At 37.1% G+C, this 26,192-nt stretch overlaps 1 protein-coding gene and 1 pseudogene across 1 annotated transcript; both read right to left on the reverse strand.

The window, feature by feature from the left end:
• Nucleotides 1-14,141: 14,141 nt before the first annotated feature.
• On the reverse strand, nucleotides 14,142-18,821 carry LOC133525463 (uncharacterized). The gene is made up of 7 exons (XM_061861715.1): nucleotides 18,540-18,821; nucleotides 17,840-18,023; nucleotides 16,988-17,183; nucleotides 16,079-16,842; nucleotides 15,627-15,819; nucleotides 14,530-14,643; nucleotides 14,142-14,233 (listed from the first exon to the last, which is right to left on the reverse strand). Exons 1-7 carry the CDS (start codon nucleotides 18,752-18,754, stop codon nucleotides 14,160-14,162), a joined length of 1,740 nt encoding a protein of 579 aa, XP_061717699.1. The 5' UTR covers nucleotides 18,755-18,821; the 3' UTR covers nucleotides 14,142-14,159.
• Nucleotides 18,822-19,854: 1,033 nt separating this feature from the next.
• On the reverse strand, nucleotides 19,855-25,753 carry LOC133525889 (uncharacterized; annotated as a pseudogene).
• Between the last annotated feature and the right edge of the window lie 439 nt (nucleotides 25,754-26,192).

Consider the following 26,192-nt stretch of genomic DNA (forward strand, 5'->3'; position numbering starts at 1 on the left):
TGCCAAAGACAATACAGATGTATAAACTGATGTAACGAGCGATTGGCTCGCTGAAGTGGGACCCGGAATCGTATTCAGTATTGCGATTTTATTACATACTTGCATTTGTGGAGCTCCGTAATTCCGTATAAGCGTATTTCGCTTATCTCTGTTTACGGAATAAAAACCTATGTCACTTTCCGGGCTTTTCTGTTGATCCGATGAATAAATTATATTGAGTATACGAATTGAATGAAAACTGAACGAGTTTATATTTAGATTGTGAGAGATAAACAACGATAAAAATGATAGGTACTTCTCATTTGACCATTTTTTATAAAGAAAATTACTAGTTGAGACTTTTCAGCTATTAACTATTTAGATTTTTTTATTCAAAGCATCATTTTTTTATAGAACAAATCAGGTATATATATACTAGTATGTTGGCAATAAAATTTAAAAAAGATGTTGTACGTGAAGCCAATTATGCCAGTAGTAAAAAAGGTGGCAAATTTAAAAAAAAACGTAGGCGTAGAAGGACTGATCTCCAACAACCAACTTTGAATTCTGCACCATTTTACTCGACGAAAAGAGATACCTACGAGATGCTCGAGGGAAAGCAAATGGAAAAACTAAAACCCGTCTACTGAAAAAACAAGTTCTAAAAAGTATGAAACAAGAAAAAAGTATACAGAAAATATTCTTTGAGGTTTTCGTTTTTGAACTTATTTCTTGGATAAATTGGAAAAGTCCTGGTTCTTGTTTCTTTGGAAGCTTAACGCCAAAACAGCGGTATTTTACCGTCCCAACCTTTCAAAATTCTAAACCAGATAAAAAATATTTACCTTTCCAAAACATTTAAATATATTCAACAACTTTAATAAGGACCCAAACTTCCTACAGATTAATATTTATTGCCAGTCGTTCTGTAATCCAATTGTGCCCACCGATCCAATCCAACTTCCAAGAAAGAGAGCCAAGTCATTTGAGTGGTACATTAGGCCGACAGAAGTCAGTGAACAGTCCATTACCGCCGAACTTGGCTTACCTTTTTGAATAATACATTTTTTTCAACAGCCGCTTTGCATTCGTCAATAATTCATTTATGATAATGCGGGTGTGAGCGGGGGATTTGGCATGTGTTTGATGTATCTATTTCTGGAGGATTTATGCAAGATAATGTGGATACGATAATGATGTCAAAATAGTGTAAAAATGATTAAACTTACGGCCTGTTTCTAATTTTAATATATATGAAAATTTAGATCTATATACGATATGGATCAAAAGTGACGTTTTTGTTATCAATAAAATATCAATAATAAAGTAGTGGCTCTGTTAGCTGTAGACCTCGTGATAACTTAAAACTGACTCCGCCATTTTGAAATATTTCCAAATACTGAACGACAGTTTTTTTTATCATCGAACCTGTTCACAAAATTTCACGAGAATCGGTTGACAATTGCGACCTGTAGAGAAGAACATCCGGATATACGAAAGCATTTTTGCCTAGACTAAAACGGAGATGTTCGTTAACGCTTGGTCAATAAAACCTAGAGGTTCGAACTAGGTATATAGGGCTTATCTCGTAATATTCCCGGATAAATTTAAATGTTCACAAACCGACAGCATTACGAATTGCAAACATCGAGAAAGACAAACTGAATACAAAATTTCTTCTCAGTGGTTCAGGTTTCACTCATGGCCTCTCTGAATAAAGTTTGGATTGTTGGAAATTTTCTTTCGTAGCTCTCGGTTGTACCTCGTACCTCTGATGCTGGTCTAGAATTGTAGATATATTTTCAATGTTTAAGGATAATCACAGTAATCCATCTTTAACCCTATTTATAATAAGTTTTTTTGGCAAAAAAAAAACATTGTTATACAAACTTTTCTCGCTGACTGTACTTTAATTTCAACAGGCAACTAATACTCATTGAGACAATTGCAACAAATCCAAATACAATTAGCTTGCGTTGTCTTATCACAGATGACAGAGTTCGTCTGACCACCTCCTGTGTCCATCATCGGATCAGGTCTATGGTATTGAATATTGCAATGTCATCTAACATATATACTCGTATATGTGAGTTTTCAGTTCAGTCTAATAATAGGAAGTACCTATAGATATACTACATATGTTGCAAGTTAAATAAAAGCTATTAGGGTAATAATGAGAAAAATGGCAACATTGGTTTGCACAAACATCCTCTCACCCCACACGCATATACCGTCTCCGTTCCGTCGTGGGTAGAAATCAAGGTGTAGTGTAAAGTATTGTGGCTGCAAATTAGAAAATTAAGGTGATGGCGCATTAGTTTTATAGTATTTATTGTCAAACGTCAAATGTTGTCATGCGTTAGCAATGCCTGCAATGCAATAACTATGGACTCATTGGTGCGGAATTCAGTCCATGATACTCCCAGCAAGAATGCTGGAAGTATCATGAAATGTAGTGCTGGAGGGGAACTCCAGGAACTACATTTCTAGAGCGTCTGTTTTCTTTCGTTTTACTTCACGTAACATCCACGTCGAGAAATATGGGGAACACGAGTGCTTGAACAAGCCGGATTTTTGTTGCTTTATAAATAATAATAAATAATAATAATAATTTTTTTTTTTTATTGGCATTAAGGTAAGTACATTTTAGTGTTGAAGTCCCTGACTTCTGAGCTAGGTAAAAACCTGTGTTACAGAAGTCAGTGTCCTCTCCCAAACATAATAGTAACTATTAAGACATTAACCATTTTCATTTTAGACTTAAAGTAGATAATTAAGGCTTGTTTTAATATTATAAAACAAATGCCATTCTAATAAGAATACAATGCAATTTATTTTACATATATATTTTTTGTGTAGATGTGTGTGTGTGTGTGTGTGTGTGTGTGTGTGTGTGAGTAAATCAGGGTAAGATGCTTTCAGTTTGTACATAGTCTAATGACAGCAACCAGCACTTAAGTTTTTCCTTACACTCATGTTTATTTAGGGGATAAATGTTTAGGGTTTTATTAATCTTATTATATAAAAAGATGCCCATAAATCTTTGTTGCCGTCTGGCCGTAGCTAGTCTACATTTATATGGTGCACAAACATTAGTCAAAGTTCGTTTGCTTGTAATTTTATTTTGATCATAAGGGGTAAGCTTATGCTGCTTTAGCACTAACTGAAGTATAAATAGTTGTCTAACAGAGAGCAATTGACATTGTTTATATAATAGACTCGTTGGATATCTATATGATCTACATGTCATGACCTTCAACAGGGATCTCTGGGCTCTTTCTAATTTTAACATGTGGGTTTTACAAGCGCCACCCCATACAACATTGCAATAACCAATCACTGGCTGAACCAGAGCAACATATACTTTTTTCAATAAAACTAGTTCAGATACATTTCTTAGTTTCTTAAAAATATATACTAATTTTCTTATCCGTGTTGCGGTTAGGTCTAGGTGTGGCTGCCAACTCATTCTGTCATCAAGCAGAACGCCCAGATACTTAATACAGTCAGATTTAGCAATAACAGTACAAGTACAATCAGTTCCTGACTGAAAACTGCATTTGTGAACCTTAAGCTCCCTATTATACATAAATGATTTATTTAAAGAAAATTGTAAATATGTGGTCTTATTTAAGTTCAAGGTAAGTAGATTTCTCTGTAACCAAGTATTTATTTTATGGAGTCCAATCTCAGCATTACTGTACACTTCCTCCCATGTATCTCCATGGAAAATTATGGATGTATCATCAGCATAAGTGAAAATTTTTCCTTTTGTAAGAGATAATTGACACAAGTCATTTATGTAAATTAGAAACAAGCTGGGTCCCAATATACTGCCCTGGGGCACTCCATAAACAACAGGGGAATCTTTACTAACAGTGTTACCTATTTTAACTTGCTGTGTACGATTGACCAGGAAGTCACTGAATATCATGTGAGCCTTTCCCCTTATGCCAATGCAATCCAGCTTGTCGATAAGCTCTGGGATAAATGTTACGGTTCCTCCATATTTTCTTCAGCCTGTCCACTGTAGATCTAGCAGTCACCATACGTCTATTCACTTCATCGACGCATCCACCTCTATTCGTAATCAAGGCTATCAGATAAATGTAGGATTGCACCACATCACAATTCGCTATATGCATTATTTCTGGTGAATTGTTAGGCCGCGAACTGGACGCACGCGGCGCGCGGACAGATTCATTCGAGTCCATACATTCTGATCGTGTCGGTTCAAGCGGTAGATCGCGCGGCACGATCAAAATGTATAGAATTGTATGAGTTTGTTTTGGACGACAGCGGCGGCTGCTTGAAGCGCCGCCCGCCACCCCGCTCGCCGCGTCCGCGGACTTATTCATGCGACCAACCGGATTAGAGAGTACTCCCGGTACTGGATTTCTATACAAATACAGTACTGGAACCAGTTATTCCCGGTTCTTGCTATACAAACTCGTACTGAGCATTCTTTAAACCGGATCAACAACCATCATTTTCGTCTTAACGACCGACATTCCGGTTGATCAAGACCGACTTCGAGGCTAACGTTTTCCATCTTTCCGTGAAGTTATTCCATGTGGCAAAGGCTTGTAAAAAACAGAGTTGTATCGTCGGCATATCTCAGATTAGAAAAGAAGGTCCACAGCATCTTTTTTTCTTCCTAGCGTTGTCCCGGCATATTGCCACGGCTCAAGGGAGCCTGGGGTCCGCTTTGACAACTAATCCCAAGATTTGGCGTAGACTAGTTTTTACGAAAGCGACTGCCATCTGACCTTCCAACCCAGAGGGTACTAGGCCTTGTTGGGTTTAGTCCGGTTTCCTCACGATGTTTTCCTTCACCGAAAAGCGACTGGAAAATATCAAATAACATTTCGTACATAAGTTCCGAAAAACTCATTGGTACGAGCCGGGGTTTGAACCCGCGACCTCCGGATTGCAAGTCGCAAGCTCTTACCGCTAGGCCACCAGCGCTTATCTTATAGCATAGTAGCCTAGAAATTGAAGATGGACTACTTAATATTATTCTTTTACTCTAGTATTATTCCAACACGCATATCATGTCGAGACTTTAATTCCGTTCCGTGAAATTTATGCGCGTATTTTTTCTTTCGAGATGTAATTTTCTGTACCTAAATTGATTATTCTCTCGTGGTTTAATCGAGGGGAATGATTTTTAAAGTATTTGTTTTTGCATTTACGCACAGGTGTGAGTTCTCGAAAATTTCCGAAAAATCATAGGAAAGAAAGAAAACTTATATTTTGAAATTTACAATTTCGATTCCCATAAAAAAGTATGACAAGTTTCCGAAATTTTTTATATGGAAACTTTGCAATTTTGGAAACTTGCAGTCGGCACATTGGACAGACTGAAATTGTGCGATGTCTTAATAATATTTCGATAATTTTATTCTCAGAAAATGGTCACAGTATCACCATCTGTTACATATTTCATATTTTAAACAAATGTAAATTATTTTACATATTTTGATGTTTCATAAAAAAACCCTGAAAAAACACTCGACTGTGATAAAATTCACGCCCAAGCGTCTGAAGGTCAGGTAGGTGAAAAATAAGGTCAGATAAAGAAATGTTTAACGCTTTTCACACCGATTCTATCCCTTTTAATACTTTTAATGCTTTCAAAACTAGCTTTATTTTCTGTGGTATTTTTCCGTACCTAAATATAAATGTGAAAGTGCAAATTCATAAAACGAGTAATGTTATAGCGGTTATTTGTAACGCGGCTATCTCATTAAATCCGAGTACAAGCTTGCAAACGTCAGCCTACTCTATCGGCCTGATTCGAACTTTAAGATACGGCACATTAGGTCTAGATACGATATGGATCGGATGTCACTGTCAAAAGTGACGTTTTTGTTTGAAGAAATGTCACTTTTGACACTGACATATCCAACCCGCATCGTATCAAGAAGTAATATTTGAAGTCTCTTAAAGTTCGAATCGGACAGAACTAATTCAATAATTTAAAAAAATTAATAATATGAGTGATATTTGCACACTGGCAACGGGTGACTGTCATGTTATTTTCGGTCGATGGTTCTTGGTGTCTAATATCAATTTTCGAAATCAACTGGTTTTGATGTATTATATACTCATGCATCAATGGAATCATGATATCTTTTTTTTTTATTTTTTGGTATAAACCTATTATATATGTATAGAAAAATCCAATGAAAGTTTTAAACGAGAGCCCGATTATGATTTTAATTTCTCGTTCTAAAACTGTTATTGAATTTATCTGTCAGCTGTCAAAAGTGACATTCTTGGACCAGTAATGTCAATGCTCAAAGATTTCTAAATCGAGTAATTTTCGCCCATAAAGTATACTTACGCAGACGCTGATCATTATAAACAATTAAACAATAGTTAACATAATCAGTTTTAAGGAACAAATCATAACTTTTGACTTTTGAGTCCAGCTCCTCTCAACTTGCCCAAAAATCTACCGAAATTACCTCAAAACCTTTGTAAATAGCAAACTATTTTATTCCCACCACGGTTAGCTATGAAACGTCTCCGCAAACATTTCGGAATTCTGCTCAAATATTGAAGAGCTATTTTAAAATGTCGTTTCCATATCAAGACGGCAAATGCTAAAATCGATGATACTTTAGCTTTGACTGAAATTTCCAAGTTCGCTAGTTTTCTGTAAATATTTAGGTAGCGTTTGGTACGTGAGTTGGTATAAAGAAAGTTGCACTTTGAATATTACTTTTAATATTATCTGAATGTTACCTTTCTATTCTTGCAATATCCTTGCCTTACCCTGTATCGTTCTATAGGATGTGACTGAAATAAAAACTAAGAATCCGTACTATTTTTGTATATTGATAACATCAGATAAAACATAATTAAACTATAAAATAAATAAATAAATATTATAGGACATTATTACACAAATTGACTATAAGTCCCACAGTAAGCTCAATAAGGCTTGTGTTGAGGGTACTAAAACAACGATATATATAATATATAAATATTTATAAATACTTAAATACATAGAAAACACCCATGACTCAGGAACAAAATATCCATGCTCATCACACAAATACATGCCCTTACCTGCAGGATTTGAACCCGGGACCGTCAGCTTCGTAGGCAGGGTCACTACCCACTAGGCCAAACCGGTCGTCAAAACTATAAACTATAAAACTTAAAACCTAAATCTAAAAATAAATAATACTAAACTAAAATAAAATAATTCAACTATGTAGTTTGTTTACTATCTATATAAAGTACTTACTTATTATTATTATTTATGTTAAGGAGAACCAACAGTTTTAAACTTACAATAAGACAAGATCTAAGCAGGAACTCACAAGTAATTACAAAGTATACTAAAAAACCGTAATGCTAACAGTTACGCACACACATGCGTGCAAAGAGAGAAAAATAAAAACACAATTGAAAATGAAAATAGAAGCCATTAAAATAGACCCTAGGTTCTGAGAAACTTAGTTCATTAGCGCCTGGAATAACTGAGGTCTCGGAGTTCAAAATAGGAAAACAACATATGTCCCTACCAACATAGGTATCAGTGTAGTAGGTATTTAACATACACAGACATTTAAAATCAGTACCCCTAGTGTAAATTTGATCGACATCATAACGTGATGAACGCGTTTGCGTTAAGTCTCATTTTGTATAGGATTTTGAGTTTCCAAAACGTCCCGCTTGGCGCGCTGTTTCTAAATCCAATACAAAATGAGACTAAACGCAAACGCGTACGTCACGTTTCAAAATCGAATTTATTTACACTAGGGGTACAGAGTAATTTGACGTTTATAGAAATACTTTTTTTGTAGATAGTTTAGGCTCCAATTCTTTTTATAAATATTTCCTCAGAAAAATGACTTCTAATTCTGATTCTAATTCTGAATATGCAAGACGGACCGAGAATGCCTGGAGGAGCTTTTGGTCCATAAAAGAGCACATGAAGGGAAACCTCCGTATATCACTAAAAAGAAAACTCATGGACATGTGCATTCTCCCCATCCTCACCTACGGAGCACAGACTTGGTCTTTGACAAAAGTTCAAAAAACCAAACTCAAGGTTTGTCAGCGAGCTATGGAGCGTAGTATTCTGAGCGTGAAGTTAACCGATTGCATTAAAAATACAATAATACGCTCCAAAGCTGGAATAACTGATGTAGCTGAAAGCTCAAATGGGACTGGGTAGGGCACGTCTGCCGTATGCCGGATGACCTGTGGGCCAAAACAGCCACAGGTTGTAATGCGTCACGGTAGACCTCGTCGGAGATGGCGGGAAGAACTTGATGCCTTCGACAGAAACTGGTGGGAGACTTCCGAGGATAGGGACACGTGGAAGAATAAGAGCCTGCAGAGGAGGCCTTTGCCCAGCAGTGGGACAGTTTGGGCTCATAATAATAATAAAATTCTGAATATCATTACATTTGTACCCTGTATAGCTCCGTCTAGACATTTGTTATTCTCGTCACAAGCAATTTTTAAAGCGCAGTCGTCTCGTTGCATAATTGCAATGTTTCGCGGCTTACTGCAAAGCTCGGCTGATGGAACAGACGGGAACAATGTTGTTTTTATTTTTATACACGTACAGCGTTTTTATAAGGGCATGATACAAGGTTGAAATGAAAATGAAATGGAATCTATTGTAAAACAATGCATTCTTAAAAATATATTAGCCATTTAAATATGTTTGACCAATCTTAAGGATATTTTTATTTTATTTTATTTCCCACACAACTACTTTACAGGTACTAAACCTAAGACAATAGTGTAACTACTTATACATAAAAATACAATCTAAAGTATTACATCTATAAGATAATATATACAATGCTGACTTTGTGAATTCATTCAGAGAACATGAGAATAGGTCAATATTCTCCGCCATTACGTTGAGGGTCCGCACAGCGCGCGTCAGCGGCGCGGCGCCAGACCGAGCAGATTGGTGCGCCCGCGCGGTTCGGCCAGCAATCGCGGCCGACGCCGGCGCCACACATACCCGTCGGGCACATGTAATGGCTCCACTACATGATGGCCCAGCGTAGGCCAGTCTAAGGGACGCAGCTATGCGGTGGAATGAGATAGCAATGTCACTTACTCCTTCTAACGCATAAATGCGTCCCTTGGACTGGCCTGCGCTGGGCCATCGTGTAGAGAAGCCATAAAGACCTCTTCGAATTTGAGATGGCTATTGCTGATATTGCGTGATTTGACGCCGGCCACAGTCCACCAAAATAGGATAGAAAGCGGAATTGATTCACTCGGCTTACTATCATTTTATTAGATATTGACGTGCCGAATTTATACAACGGTTCATGGTTGTCTTTAAAAAATGGCTGCCCTAATTCAAATATTTTGCATATATAAAAAAAATATCAAGCCTTTTAGTATACTCGTAAGGTTACATTATCTGGACATAATACCATCTTACTACTCGTAGTACATAATGTTAAGCAAATAAACGCATTTCATTTCATTTCCCTGGCAGCAGTTACGAAACAAAATTGATCTCTGTATCATAAAACGTCTCAGCAGATCTACTTCGGTGCGTTACGAAACATTAAAACATCATTATAAATGAAAGAAACTTGAAAAAAACGAGCCGTTCGGAAATTTTTCCATATTTTTCCGGGTTTTTTCAACGCTAAGCCGGACACTCGTGAACGTGCCCCTAAAAGGTTATTAGAGGTGGGTATTTTTGTGGCAGTTTGTATAGACACAATTGCAAAATAAATAGGTATCATAATGTAGCTGTGATTACATTTGTATGAGTTGCGAGTAGTCTACAAAAAAACAAACCCTTTACTATACTGCAATTTTGCAGTTTTCGCTAAGTTCCCATTCAACACTAATGCTCTCCAAAGCAGGGCTACAATTCACCAAAAAAACCTTCCAAAATGTACTTTAACCAGCTGGTATAACCCTGACCTCCGATGCCATATCCTTTCTTTGAATCAGCGAGTCAAGCTATACTAGATCTTCTCAATTGTATAGAAATTGATTCGTGATTAGTCGAGAACCACTTTAACGACAAAGACAACTAAGAAATTACTTCCCAGTAATTACTAATGTACTCAACTGCATTCTGCGTTCCAATGAAGGAAGCAACTATACGTGATCCAAATTAGAACTTGTAGTAATAATGTTAAGGTTGAACCTTGTCTGAGGGTTTAGAGATAGATAATGGTTCGTTTTATGCGAGTATTAATCAGCTGGAACGACTTCAGTGCAGTTTATTGCCAGTAGATTAGATTAATTGTGAACGTGTTGTTACTTGAAAGTATCGGTGTTAATTTACGTAGATGTGAGAAACTTTCAATGTTACTTGGTACTTGATTATGTACAAACTGTTATGCAACTAAACGTAAACTATGATAACTTGGGATAGCTATCCGGACGCGGTACAAGAATTGCCGACATTTATTCATATTCATATTCATATTCATTTTATTTATAATATCTATAATATTACATGTCAATTGTGTATATAAAAAAGTTTACAATTTAATAAATTTAGTTAACAATATAGGTAAAAATAAACATCATTAACTATTCGTTAATTTATAATTTAATATTTAGGAACTCTTCCAAAGTATAAAATGTGTGCTCGAGAAGCCAACTTTTTAGTAGTTATGCATAACTCATCAAAAAAATTAACTTGAATATAGGCAACCAGGGGAAATAATTCGTGTAGTTTTGTAAATTGGTACAATTATATACCTTGTGGTGTCCAGATAAACATACTAAAAGTCCTCGAGGGTGGGGGTTGTACTGATGGTGTGGGGGGGGGGGGGACGCCTGATGGTAAGCAGTCACCGTAGCGTATGGACGCCTGTAAAATCATATATATTACTGACCCTAAAGCTATATTTATCTTGAAATCAAAAGATCTCCACGAATTATTTCTCCCAAAATTATTAATTTTCTTGAGCAAAATATGGAATATCTCAGTAACTAAAGACATTATTTTAAATATTGTTCAAGTATTATGTTAAGCATAGTGTCTAGTTTCTTTTTGGACTAGTCAGGCGTGTCTCTGTTATTTTAAGATAATAGACACATGTCTAACACGGCAGTACTGGTTGCGTGTCCCGCTCAAAAAGGCCGTGCAAGTGCGAAAAGGCATGATTCCGATCGAAGGTTTGCGAACTGATTCGCCTTTTAGTTTTGCGGAAATTATAGTCATTCGGCCCACAACTTGCATATGTTTTTACCTTATTGCAATGTTCCTCGCACAGCGCATTAGTATTGCAATCCAGCGGGGTAATGCTGCCAGCATCTACGGCACCTTGCCGAGGGGTGAATTTTTATTTCAGTTTAATATTTGGGTTTTTTTCTAATTATTATTAATTTCGATGGCTATAATTTAGTTTAATTTATAAGTTTTGATACAATATTTACAGTACAATAAAATACAAATCCTCTTTATTGCACAATTCGCACAACATCAAAATAACGATAGAGGTATTTATGTTTATTTGTTTCTTTATGTTTCCATTAAATAAAATTATATGTCCCTCATGTCCCCCGTTCCTCATGTCACGTCCCCCGTTCCTCATGTCACGTCCCCCGTTCGTCTCCTAGCACCCACAATATCATATCGAACTAAGTTAGCACCTAACCCGCTTACTCTTAACCTAGTCCGTCTCGGTTAGCGTCACGCGTCAGTCGAACTAATAATAGTCTAACATGAATTCATTATGTAGATGGCTCCGCTCGCCAAATATCTCAAGACGTCGACAAAGATATATGTCTTATTGTACCTTAAGACAAAGTAATAAGATCTATCAGTGTTCAATGCAGTGGATTGCTATTTGTACATAATATAGTACGGTTTGTTGAACACTTGTAAGGCAGGTTAGTGTTAATTATTGAATTAATCAGACTAACGGGATTGATGTGTTAGTAAACACGTGATAAGCACGTACTACGTAATAGGTGAATCAATATTTGATTATTAATTAGAGGTTGGTTGTAAATTAATTTACTTAGTAGGATTCAAAAAATTACAGCTACATACATACATATAAAATAAAAACGTAATGTATAATAATATTTATTATGTCGTTTTGTGTTAATTTTTATGCAGAAACGGATAGACAAAACAAATAAATGTACATATATGAACACCAGTATATTAAATAACTCAAGGATTATTTAAGGACATATCTAATACAGTGATCACTTATCACTCTTTAATGAATTTATAAAGTGATAAGTAAATAAATATTTGATAATTGAAAGGTACTCCGACATTATTTACACCTATTTTACACATAAATTTGTGCCTAATTAAGTTTCATTTTAAGGCTTGTAATGTTTTGTAGTATTGCCTGTAAACATGTTTCAATGTGGTGTTAAATAAAAATATTCTATGTCTATGTCTATGTCTATTTTTGCAACCTTTGCCATGGCAGTTTTATTTTCAACTTTAATTTATTCATCATTTTATTTTCTGAATAAGTTAACTCTTTGTGTCACAGATTTTTGTTTATTATAATAAAAACTTATTTTTTGCATTTATTTATTGCTTTGGGCTAATAATATGAAAATCCATGACTTTTTTTCATTTTCTGTTTGAAGGGGGTGTTTTACAGGGTGGTTAGTAGGCGTAACCACCGTGAAACAAGTACACAGTTTTATTTGCAAAAATATTGTATTATATACAAAACAAAATTGTGAATTAAACCACGCATTTCCCTCTTTACGGTAGCAAAGTGGTACTTTGCATATTTTGCAGCTCCACACAGTGCATCGTCGCGATGTACCTGTTATTGGTAGATGATTGGCTACTTGCATGCCTTATAGAAGTTGGTACAAAGGGTTTGTTTTTTTTATAGATGCATAAGTCGGCGAGTTAGTGTTGCTCTTCCTAGAACTGCTGTTTGCTCTCCCGCTGCTGGCATTAACATAAGCAGGGGCTAGCATGTCTTGAATGAATGAATGAATGAATGAATGAATGAATGAATGAATGAATTGTTTATTGCATATCACAAACCAGTTATAAAAGGTGGTACATATTATGTGGTTAGTTTTAGTGACGTCCTGTAAGGACACAGCAACATATAAACTAATGTTAACTTAAAACTAAGAAATAATACATTTCAAATAATTTAACATTACATATTGTTAAGAATACAAGCATTACTAATCAAATTTTTCATCGAAGTAGTCTTTTACATTATAAAAGCACTTATCAATAAGGAAGATTTTTAACTTATTTTGAAACAAATTGTAATTTTCTATGTTTTTCAACGAATTCGGAAGGTGATTATAAATTTTAATACACATAAAATGAGGACTAGATGTAACAAGTTTTAATGACGAGAAAGGCAATTCCAGTTTATTTAAATTTCGGTTGTTTCTTCTATTGTCTGTTAGTAGTGAATAAAGGAAAACGTCTTGATAAACATGACGTCTGAAATCCTTTAGGCACAGTCTATCTAGGCAACAGTTCGGGTCTTTTTGGAGTTTTTTGTAAATACTATCATTGTCTAAAGGTATATCTTCATATATTAAAGCGTTTTCGATTTCTCGATCGTTAAATTAGTATCTAAAACAGAAATAATTATTATATTTATGACCGTTTTGAAGTATATTATTACCTAAACCTTTTTTAATACCTAAATATTTGTGTCACGGTGGTCATCGCTGTTAACCACCTTGAATAAGTCAGCTTTTACCTAAAGGTACCTTTTAAAACCTGAATATTTAACACTTTTTATTACATGTGAAACTATTTTTTACAAAAAAAAAAATCGAGTAAAAAAAACAATTGTGCCACGGTGGTTATCGCTGTTAACCACTTTGAATAAGTTCACTTCTACCAAAAGTTATAAATCTAAATGTAAATATTTTTCACTTAAAATAAATGAATAAGTATATTTCATAATACGTATCACAAAACACAGCAAAAAAACGATTATTTATAATTTTTTTACTTGCCAGCAAAATCACACTTTCACATTTCCGTAAACGGCGGTTTTCGAATAAAAATTTAGTTCAACAAACAGCCGTCGAGCGAACTGCGAATGACATTGTTATCCAACTTAGGCCTTCTTGTTGACCACGTAATAGGATACTTTAACCATAGATGGCTCTGTTACTAAACAAATTGGTCGATAAAAGGTGGTTATTACAGATAACCACCAGAACGAAAAGAGTTAAAAGGAACTTTATTTTTTAAATTTGAACTCGCTACTATTCGTCTCAGTGTGCATGTGAATAGCCTCTCTTGTGTATGGCCCATCTGAAAAAATAACATACCTATCATAATAATCTCATTTATCTTCTCTTACTGCTTGATATAGAACTTATTACAAAAGGCTCTATTGGTATTCTTACAAACCTACCTGTAGTCCTAATGTAGTATGGTTTTATTCATCATCAGTATCGTTTATGAAATGCTACGTAATACAATGAATTCGAAATGTGATGATCTTGAATTCATTAAATCTAACAGTGCCAGAATTGACGGATTAATCATTTCCTCTCACACCGACATAGAGATTGGGGGTCTCCTATCACTAAATATGTAAACATTACCTATCTGAAACCACTCGTTAAGTGGTTTCCCAGCGTCACTCCTGGAAGCGGCGATAGCTTCCCGTAAAGCTAGTGGCACCGCCACCGACATGCAGATTGGGGGCTCGCCGATCGCTGTAAATATAAACAAACAATGTAAAGTAAAAGCGACGGCACCACAATAAAGGATAATCAGCTGATCACTCTAACAGTCGATGTCGAGTTGTCACCGCGTTTTCTATAAAAACATTACGTGATCATCCATCCGGACCCGGACAATTCTAGCGCGAGTTATCGACGTTACATTCAGAGAGGGTTTACAGCAGCGTTGCTGTTGAAATAAACATATATTATGTTGAAACGTTCAATCTGTAACATGTGTAGCAGTCACAATACAATGTAAAAACTCTGTATTGCACACCTGAATAAAAGAAAAAAATACAATAGAAAACAGAAATACAAGGACAGGTAAACAAGAGGCGATCTTATCGCTAAAAAGCTCATCCAGACCACCTTTGGGTCATTATCCGAATATAAACTTAATTCAGACACGCGACACTAAAAGAGTGTGTCGTCGGTTTTAATGCCCTCGTAAAATGAGTTTATTGGAACCTGTGTCTAGAACACAATACATCTTGTTTATAAATGATTATCAGTTTTATGGAAATGAAGCTCTATTATATAAAGGGAACCACAAGCCCCAGAGAGATTTTAAGTATTTAGGTACCTACTAACGAGGAAGCCTCGTATACACATATCAATGTATTTATTGCGACATTCTAAACATATAAGAAAATGAGAAGAGTATGAAATCAAAAGAAGAAGTATATATATATTTTAAGGTAATTTAAGGCACTTGTTAGTATTGTGTGAATGTAAATATGCATGCATACGCTCACCCGTACATTGTTAACTTATTTACTCCTAATTCTCATGTAAGTGAATTGTTATAAATTCTTATGAGAAATAAGTGTCTCCAGAGCCAAAATTCATGCCAAAATTCATTGTTTGATTATTCCACACCGTGGCACCAGTATACCACACGGAATCTAGCTACCAGTACCTTTTATAAACCTTCTACCGCTTGTAAACCATGAAAATAATATAAAATCCCTTACACTTAGCACCGAGTGTCCTAATTTCCGAATAAGACTTGTCCTTGAAATACACTCGGAAGTCCTGCGGGATGTCCCTGGCCTGCGGCACGTGGTAGTTCCAGGGGCGATCCGTGAGCACCTCGCCCGTGTCGGAGTCGTACACCATGTGCTCCGTTGTCCAGTACCCCAGGCCCATGATGAAAGCGCCTTCCACCTGGCAAAAGACCAGCAATATAGATTACACCATCTGATAACATTAAGTTGGTCCTAATGTCCTAGATTTAGTCGCATTACTAAACCAATTCTCATGAAATTTTGAGATCAGCAAAATTCGATTGTTTGTTTTGTTATCGTGTCGCTTCAAATATTAACATTTTTCAAAATGACAGAGCATATGAAGTTTCACGAGATTCACAACTCACAGAGCCGTAGTGGCTATTGGTGGTGTTAGTAATTTTATTGATTTTTCTTACTTGTCCGACATCTATTCCTGGGCTAATGCTCATTCCCGCGTCCTCCAGAAGGTCAACCCTCAGCAGCTCCCACTCTCCAGTCAGAATGTCGACTTCTACTTCAGCTAACGTCACCCCATGTACTGCATATTTCTGTGTGTCTATCATTGATACGAAAGCATGAGCTTGAAGATCTATACTAGCATTATATGCCAATTTTACCAAGAACTCCCAAGAAGGGTTCAGTAGACCAACTTTAAGAGGAGCTAATCGCGCTAAAATCTGCTCACAGCATCTCTGTACTCCTATCCCAACATTTATTGAAGTCAAACTTCCCCCAGATAAAAGACCATTTGGAGTCATATGTGTTTGATTCGCTTTGATTTGAATCTTCTCCATGGGAACACCAAGAAAATATGCAGCGATTTGAACGGCTTTGGTGTTAAGACCTTGTCCCATCTCAATTCCGCCATGGGTTATGGAGACAGAGCCATCATCGTTATAAACTGACATGTTCACGTCAAAGTACTGGCTGCCGACAGGCTGCCAGCGGAGGAGAGACCATCTCAAACCCTTTTTCTTCCACCTGTTCTCTGAATTAAACTTGTCGACAGCGCGTCGTCTGTCTGCGTAGTCAGCATCACGTTTCATTTTCTCCACCATCTCCACGAGCTCAATAGAAGTAGGATCTAGATTCGCTAGTCTTACTGCTAGCGGATCTATTGACATCTCGTAAGATAAACGTTCTAAGATGAATTCACAAGCAGCAATAGCTTCAAGTGTCCCTGAAAATAGAATAGCAATAACTTAGCTTCAAAGGTATCTCGCGATCCGACGCCGGCTGGATAAAATTTTCAAAGAATAAATTGCGAACGGTTAGTAAGAGTAAAGTGATAGGTGATAAACTGAGATTATGCTGAGTTTACTGACCTGGTGACCGGCACCAAGTGTTACTGGCTGTATCAGTGGTGACACTAAAAACCCTGAACATCCAGCGTAGCTTGTCGTAGCAGTTGTTGTACACGTCCAACACGGGGGCGAATAGTGGCTCGTCGATGACATATCCATTGTCCATGTGCATGTATTCTTTGCAAAGTTGAATTTTTCCATACGGATCCACTGCGACCTAAAAAGTAAAACGAGGGATATAATAGCTGTGACCCTGAAGATACTGTAAGATAAGTTCATCGGGCCATAGCCCGATTTGACAATCGTATATCTACAAATACAAATCGCAAAATAATAATGTGACGGTAATTGCATACAATTAGCGGATTCTTCTGCTAGTTTGCCTCCTATATCAATATCAAAAGTAGCGGATCAGACTACGCGTCAAAAGTATCTACCATTCTCTAATAGCTAAACGAAACGAGATATATTTCTGTATGTAGAATATTTAGACCGTGAGAGATACTTTTGAGATATGTATATCTCTATTTAAAGTGCGAGTATTCCAGGGTGGCATATATTCTTACACGCGGTCGAATGCTGATAGCGACCCTGCGGCACTCCATCTAAGGCGAAGCCGGCATTCGTTGGTGGTTTTAGACGGTAGTAGACTGGTTAGTCCGTCATCGCCCCTGGTTTCCCCCAGACTAGGTGGCATGCGTAAAAGCATTTCCCCAACGTTAAAAAAAAAAGGGTGGCATATATTCTTGATGCATTGTTTCACCTGCTACTATTGATGGGGACTGTACATATATTTTTGTTAAATATTATATTTGCAGGTAGAATGTGTGCTACCCATGGCCTGAATCCAGGATGAAAATCATAGTAGCAAACCTCATATTCAGTGTGGCAAGGCAGCCGCTTGCCTACGGCCCTGGCGAGCGTGGTGAACGGCAGTATGATGCGGCAGGGCCGGTTCAGCTTGTGCGCCACCAGCGCGCTCGCCACCGCGACCTGCGAGCCGCGGGAGATCTTCAGGCCGTACGCTCCTCCCAGGCGGCGGACAATTACGTCTATCCTGAGATTAACGGGAAATATCAGTAATATCATCATAGTATAAGCCTTGATTTTCGGTAAGTACTTACATTTTGCTTAACATGGTGCAACATCTGAACCTTTTTTTACAAGCTTTTATTTATCTTGCAATGTACCTATGTATGTTTGTTCGGGTCAAATACTGCAAGTTTCATTTCACCCACTTCCCGGTTTACGATGAAGTTGAAAATGTACATACATAAATGTAAGTCGGGTGACAAATGCAATATTATGGTACCATCGAGCTCCATAGAAACTCTGTGATAAAACAATGCAACCTAATTGTGTTTTTAGAATTATCTCGATGTCTGTGGGAAGAAAAGTACAGTCAGCGATTAAAGCTTGTTCCAAACATGAAATCTTTGCCAAACTAATTTGTTTTTCTCATCGAATAAATTCCAGACCGCTAACTGCTGATATTTCTGTCCATATATATCTCTAACTTAATCTAACCGTCGCTTTGCTTACATTTTGCGAATCCAGTTTAAAATATACTTACTTATTTTCCGGTATTTTAAGAGCTCTTGATATCATCATCTGCACAAGATCCATGTGCTGCGTAGTACAGTGCACCTCCAGACCTTCCTCCGTTGGTTTCACGACACTAACCAGTGTCTCCATACAAAAGTGCTGCTGCGCAAAAATTGTCTGCGTTCCTTTTATAACTTTAAACAGATCTGTATCCACACTAGTACCACCCTGCTCATAAACCATAATATTTCTATCAGGGCTCTTTATTGCTTCTCTTACATCTATGACAGGTTTTGTTACATTTCTATATTTAACCCTTAACTACCTACCTACTATTTTTATTACACATGCACCTACCTCCCGTCCTTAGGACGGCTACATAATATCGACCTTATATTTTAAATGTTATGGTTTATATAGGTTTTTGGAAATAGAAACAACAATTACCCAAGTTAAATTGTTTATTAATATAAAAATAACATCAAAAACACGAACATAACATATTTTTCTCAAAAACATATGGCGCCAGTCTTTAATTTTACTCTAGGAACAATTTATCCTTTAAAAGGTGAGATCAACGAAAATTATAACTTCTTATAGAGATCCAAGTAATTATTTCTTATTATTTAATAATCAACGAAGCTAATTAGCAATATAACGCTACAAAAAAGGCACTATTTTAATAAAATTGCAGACCACCAAGTTACTGCTTTTCGCGGCAGCGAATGCACAATTTGTTCGCACATTCTAGGCAAATTGGTTTTTTGCATTCGAAACACATGTACTGGGTTCTGCGTTTCTTCTTCGGGTCACACGTAGAGCAGGTTTTGCGCACTTCCAAGCGTTCGTCAACACCATTAGCGTTTTGGAGTGTTGGCAAATGATCGTTGTAGTTGTGGAAAAGTATGCAATTTAGAGCATTTTTAAGTATTTACAAACCTACTTAGATGCATAGAAAAACACTTAAAACTTTTAAAGTAATATTCGTCGCTCATAAAATAATAAGTGTACTTTTACGAAGACAAGGACACCGACTATTATACTAGACAAACAGTTGCCTTGGTAAAGAAAATAAGAGTGCATAGTTACGTAGCCTCCTACAACCCGTCTCCGAGACCCCAAGAAAAAAAACGTAAGCACCTACCACCCGTCTCAGAGACGGGCCGAGGCAGAAATATACTCATCAAAACTAAACGCGTGCACGACCGACCTCGGCGAGCGGTGACGCGGCACTGAGGCGGGAGGGAGGAAGGTACAAGGACACACACGTTTCTCCGATGCTCACACTTAGAAATTATACCATTTTTTTTATTGAATGAGTCTGTGAGACGGTAGGTAGGTGGTTAAGGGTTAACGTTCACCAATTTGGAAGCGTATTCTGCAATGGCTCTAGACTCAGCCACAACTAGTCCAATAACTTGACCATGATATTTGATTGAACCTGAACAGAATACTTCTTCTTTTTCTTGGTAGATAAGATTGTTGAGGCCAGGAGTAAAAGAATTTACTCCTGGAATATCTTTGGCAGAGTAAAAAGCGATAACGCCAGAATGTTTCTGAAATAAAAAAATCCTAATTAGTGACAGTAGGCCAGTATTAATATTGGTGATGTAGCTTGCAATAGTTAAATCGTATACGATCTATTTTAGTCTCTTAAATCTGAAGGTCAGATTTATTATCTGACCTGATCTGATCGCTTCCGTAAAACGTTGAAAAAACTCACAAGGGCCTCGCTGGGGTCGATGTTGTCAATGTCGCCGAGCGGAATGGTTGCGAGTACGAAACTGCCGAATACCTCGCACGGCATGCTTGGCAAATCCTCGGAATATGGAGCCTCGCCAGCGCACTGGATCTATGTACCAATATAGTGATTTTATAGAAATAAAAATAAATATTTACAAATTATCTGTTCGTTGCTACTTATGAATATTGTGTCTAGGTCATCTGTGCTCCAGATATCTTAGTTACTTTTTGCCCACCGTCTGCATTCATCTGGAAGACAAGCGTTGCCCTGTCTCACTTGGCATATATTCATAGCAACGAGTGGTGGGAGTTTATCCTCGTTACGAGTAAAAGCAATTTATGGAAAAAGAGGAGGCCTTTATCCAACCGTTGGGTACTTAGCTAGGCTTCAAAATATGTATTCTTATAAGCTATTTATTATGTTAACTCACCAAAGCTTCAACTTTTTCAACTGGTTGGCTGATCGGATACATTAGGGTGTTAGTAGTGAATTCCTGTTTTGCATCAGATACAGGACGCATTTGGCTCAGGACTGTCCCGCCTGATGCAAAATTTGAGTCCATCTCGTTTACGGGACATAGTGAGAGAAGACTCTGCGAGAAAACATAAATCGGCCAAAAGCATGCCGGGCGATGCTCAGTCAGTATAGGTCAAAATAGGCTAAACCGGGACTATTACTTGAATATTTTAAATGCTGATTTGTCAGCATTTTACAAATGATTACTAAATGGTATTATTAAGGGATGCTGTAGATTGCTTTTCTTTATTCACTAGTGTTTTTTCTGAAACTATTTCTGCAATAAGGAGTATTCTATCTATCTACTCGTGTCTACTTAAGTACTTACTTTGTAAAACAAATTAATAGTGAGATTTCTTCTGTAGTTAGCTGAAGCTTGCGGAACATTTTCTTCTACTACTACCTCGCTCTTTAAAACCTCAATGGCTTTTTGTAAATTTTCATTCGTAAACAAATTCTTTCCTTTTAAGAATTCCTCTGTTTTAAAGGCGTGCACGAAGCTTGGGTTTAGGGCTCCGTACAATATTCTAGCCTCTTTTACTGTGTTGGAAGAATCTAGTTTGTATAAGAAGCTGGCGTTGACAATGGCGTATGCAGATTGAGCACGAGGCATAACCTGAAATTTTGAAAAGTAATTTTTTTATAAAACCCTTTTGAAAAGAAATGTTGAAAAGCCACGGATATGCAAAGATTAAATGGTGTCTCAAATGTTGGAACACTTCTTTACAAACTATTTAATGCTCTGTGGCAATTAGGTAAAAGCCACAGTGAGATTACCAGTGGGGTTGGCCGGTCGAAGTAGTTTATAGACGACGCCAGCATAACTTTTCCTGAGAGTCCCTACAGTTGTGTCTTTTTTGTTTGTTTGTTTTTTTTTTTATGAGCAAGCCAAACCTCATAGAAAAAAACTAGAGTCAGAGGAAAGGTATGATGGCACCATCTATGCAAACCTTCGTCAGTTGCCAACCCCATTGTGTCGACATTAATAATGCGAATTTTTCTAGTTTGTAATAATTATTCTGTGATTATGTATCTTTTGTTTTCGGTTCATAATTGTATCATAGTTTACCTTGAACGACTCAAATCTGTAGTCCCGACTCAAAGGAGGAAGCAAAACATTTAAAATTATTTTACTTCGCATATCCACTTTGAGGAAATCTTGTAAAGCTAACTTTTTTCCTTGTTTCTCGGTGTCCACTAAAGCAAAAATATAACGATTGTGAAATTGCTCGATAAAAGTTTTATTGGCATTTATTTTTCTAACAACTTACTTATAGTGATGTATGCACCAACGGTCTCAAGTAGAAGAAAAACATCGGATTGGAACTTATTATGATGGTGTTTGATCATAAGGTTGCCAGCAATCGTCCCCAACTAAGTTAACAAAATGCGATAGACACATATTTATAAACATTGCTCATCAAGAAATTAAATCAAACTGTTTACGTTTTATATCATCCTATTCGTCATTATGTTAAAAACCTCTTGTCTTAGAATAACTCAGGTTCTAAATAAACAAGCAAATAGAATTATGATATCAAAAAACGCAACTTACATTTCTGACAGGAATATGAGCTACCAATTGCAAATGTTTTTGCAACTTTTGAAGGTACCAGAAATTGTCTTCCGTAGAAGCTACGCTCTTAAATATATTGATAGTTTCATTCAAAGTCGAACCTGCACCTAGAATCAAATTCTGGTCGAGATGGTACCCTTTTAATTCATCAATGTTGCTTATATCTATAATGACTCGGGGATATTCTTCAATAGGGATCACTCCTAGAAATTAATAAATAATTGAATTGAATTGAAAACTTCATTTCAGACACATTAGGTATTCATATCTTGGTTAGTAACAGTGTAACAAAACAATAAAAATAATGTTAGTATTACTTTAGGCTAAAACAAAAACTAAAAATACTTTTCTATCCTAACTGCGTAGTCTAGATTGCCCGCTGTCACCGGACATGTAATTTCATATAGTGGTGCTGGAACAGACAATCAAGCCTGCTGGCCACCACGCGTAGGAGGCTGTTGGAGCTGGCGCACATGCGTTGCATCAGGGATGCCGCACGTTTACGCATAATGGCGTAAAAGCCCCATCAGCATCCTAAATGCGTTGTTATATTGAAATGCGTTTTCATAATGAAAAATAATCGCCACGTAATTTTATCAACAACTTTAAACACCCAATTCGAAATCATACCTTTAGCTGTATTTCCTGCTACTAACATGTAGTCTTCATCTCCTTTCTGCTTTAGCACTTCAAAGATATCATCAATTGTATATACCTTGTGAAAAGACTTTCCGTCTTTTAACTCCACTTCTATATTTTGAGGTTCATTAGGATCAGGTGCCTCTACTAAGCACCAGTCGCTTTCTTTGCAAGTTTTTCGGCATGTGTTTGTATTTTTCTTGCAAATATGTAGATCTTCTATGTCTATTAAATCATCTGATGTTGGCGCATCACTGGCAAATTTTTTGAAGGCCTCAAGAATAGGTCGGTAACCGGTGCAGCGGCAGATGTTACTTCCAAATGAATTTTCTATCTCCAACATGGGAAGGTTCTTATTTCTTTGCAAAAGGCTGTACAGACACATGATAACAGGTTTTACATTTCAGTGCACTTGTTTATTTTGGTTGTATTAACATTGTTATATATTTTAGGATATGTTCCAGTAGCATTAATAAATGGGACTCTAGATACGTACAGATAATAATACTAATTTTGTTGAGGTACTTGTGACATTTACTACCTGTACATAGCCATGATCCATCCAGGCGAGCAGTACCTGGGTGCCGTTGAGCTTCGCGAGGGCCTTCTGCAGCGGGTGGTAGCTTTGTAACCGGTTACCAATGCCCTCTATCGTTGTAATCTCCCAGTCATGACATGATGTCACTGACACTAAACACTGCGATAAAAAGGTAAAATTATTGAGATATTTAGGACTTGCAAGCTTTTTGATCTTAAAAGTTACTCATAGAATTATTTGATTTAAGCCACACTGCATAGATTCCTGACGCCTACTGTATACAAAACGAGTTGGTATCGCGAGCAGATGATTAATTTAAGTTCCCTTAATATTCACCTAAACCCGCACATATCTTAAACCTAACAAAATTGAATGAGAATGTGGTCGCCGTATATGATCCGTAAGTTTGAGCGCTAACTATAAGTGTGATCTTGTCACTCCATACAAGAGAATAAAGTCTGCTCCGCAATGTTACTTTAAAAGGACAGGGTGTACACTGATGAATTTTACGCAGATCAATTCGCGTGCAGAGATTAAATATTGTTAGTTCTATAATAAGAACTTAACGCTCACGGAGTTAACAGAGCCTAGTTTTTCTCCAGGTCTCGCAGCAGCGACGACGCATGCGCCACAACCTCCCTCGCGACACATGTACTTGGTCCCGCGCAGCTCACAGCGCACGCGCAGATACTCCAGCAGGGACAGGTCGGAACTTGTCTCGCAGCCCACTGATAATATTTATATAATAATTCTGTCACTACGAAAACTTTTTGTCTAAAATTTATGTTTTGATAGTAGATTTTATCGCTGACTGTAGTTTTCTTTCAACACTTAACTATCGATCTGATGATGAACACCAAATGGACACAGATGGAACAGAAGTCTGTGTAAAACTACGCAACCTTTCGATTGGTTTGGGATTGTTAGAATTATCTCGATGAGTATTAGTTGCCTGTCGAAAGAAAAGTTCAGTCTTTTATTCATCCAAAAGAGCATACTCGTAGAGGTTATAAAATATATATATATATTATAGGACATTAGTACTCAAATTGACTAAGTCCCACCCCACAGTAAGCTCAATAAGGCTTGTGTTGAGGGTACTTATTTAGACAACGATATATATAATATATAACTAACTAACTAACTGCTCTGGCTCAGCGATCCAAAAAGAATCTTGGCCTCCGAAACGAGAGAACGCCACCTGTCCCGATCCAGCGCGGTTTCCTGCCATGAATTGGCATTCAGCCGACGCAGGTCCGCCTCCACGATATCACACCAGCGGTACCTGGGGCGCCCGATCGGTCGACGGCCGGTTGGTCGCCCCAAGTACGCTTCCTTGACTACGCGATCCTCCCCCATTCTGAGTAGGTGACCGAGCCAGCGAAGTCTGTGGGATTTAGTTACGCCTATGATATTGGGCTCAGCCACCAACTCTTCGATCTCGGCATTTTTCCGGATCCTCCAGGAGCCGTCGTCACTTCGGACAGGTCCCAGGATCTTCCTGAGCACTTTTCTTTCCGCTATCAGGAGCTGACTTTCCTCTTTTTGAGTTAGTGTCCAGGCCTCACAGCCGTACATGAGAATAGGCCGAATGACGGTTTTATAGATTCTTAGTTTTGTACTCTTACTGAGAAGCCTGGACACCAACACTTTATGGAGGGCTGCACTACATCGTAGTGCGTTTTGAATACGCAGTGCAATCTCCTCCTCCCGGGTGTTTGTATCGGTGACTGTACATCCGAGGTAGCGGAACTTGTCAACACCCTGATAGACGGAACCCTCCACATGAAGGCTGTCACGGCGAACTCGCGTGTTTTTGTACCGTTTCATGTGAAGGTATACGGTTTTTGCTTGATTATATAATATATAAATATTTATAAATACTTAAATACATAGAAAACACCCATGACTTAGGAATAAAATATAAATAAGTAAGTAAGTAAGTAAATATTCTTTATTGCACCAACAATTAATAAATAATAAGTAAATAATATAAATAAATATAAATAAGATTTGAACCCGAGACCATCGGCTTCGTAGGCAGGGTCACTATCCACTAGGCCAAACTGGTCGTCAAAATGAAATGGTTATGAAATGGAACACGTAAAGGTTACTTAAGTTTGTAAGAGTGCAAGATATTTGTTTTTTTCCTTTGATGAGAAAAATCGTACCTGAATGTGATTTTCCGTTGATTTTAAATCTGACACAATCCATGCTGCACAGACTGACACTAGACTGATACTGTAGTGATACGTTAGGGAAAATCATAAATAAACCAAGTGCGGTCAAGGCGCCCGCATGAAATGACAATGTATTACGATATTTACCAACATCACACTCTGAAATTATTTGTAGGCCTTACGTCGTTGCAATAAGGTACAAAAATAGTTAATAGCGAAGATATAGAAGGTATGGGATCAATCATACATTATCCACAGCACCGATGTCACTATTAACATGTATGTAATAATATTTTGTGCAGCAGGTACATAGTTAATAAGGGTTCTTAAAATTCAAGGGCCGAAGTTACAAAACGAGACAAAATCTAGTCAATCAATTTGGTTTGTAGACCTTTGCCTAGAAATTAGCATAAAAAATATTATACTATATTGTATGAATATTCATAATAACACGGCTATTATGATTCTATACACCAAGACACGTTTCT

The sequence above is a fragment of the Cydia pomonella genome, chromosome 15, assembly GCF_033807575.1.
Source record: "Cydia pomonella isolate Wapato2018A chromosome 15, ilCydPomo1, whole genome shotgun sequence".
In the NCBI taxonomy this organism is placed as follows: domain Eukaryota; kingdom Metazoa; phylum Arthropoda; class Insecta; order Lepidoptera; family Tortricidae; genus Cydia; species Cydia pomonella.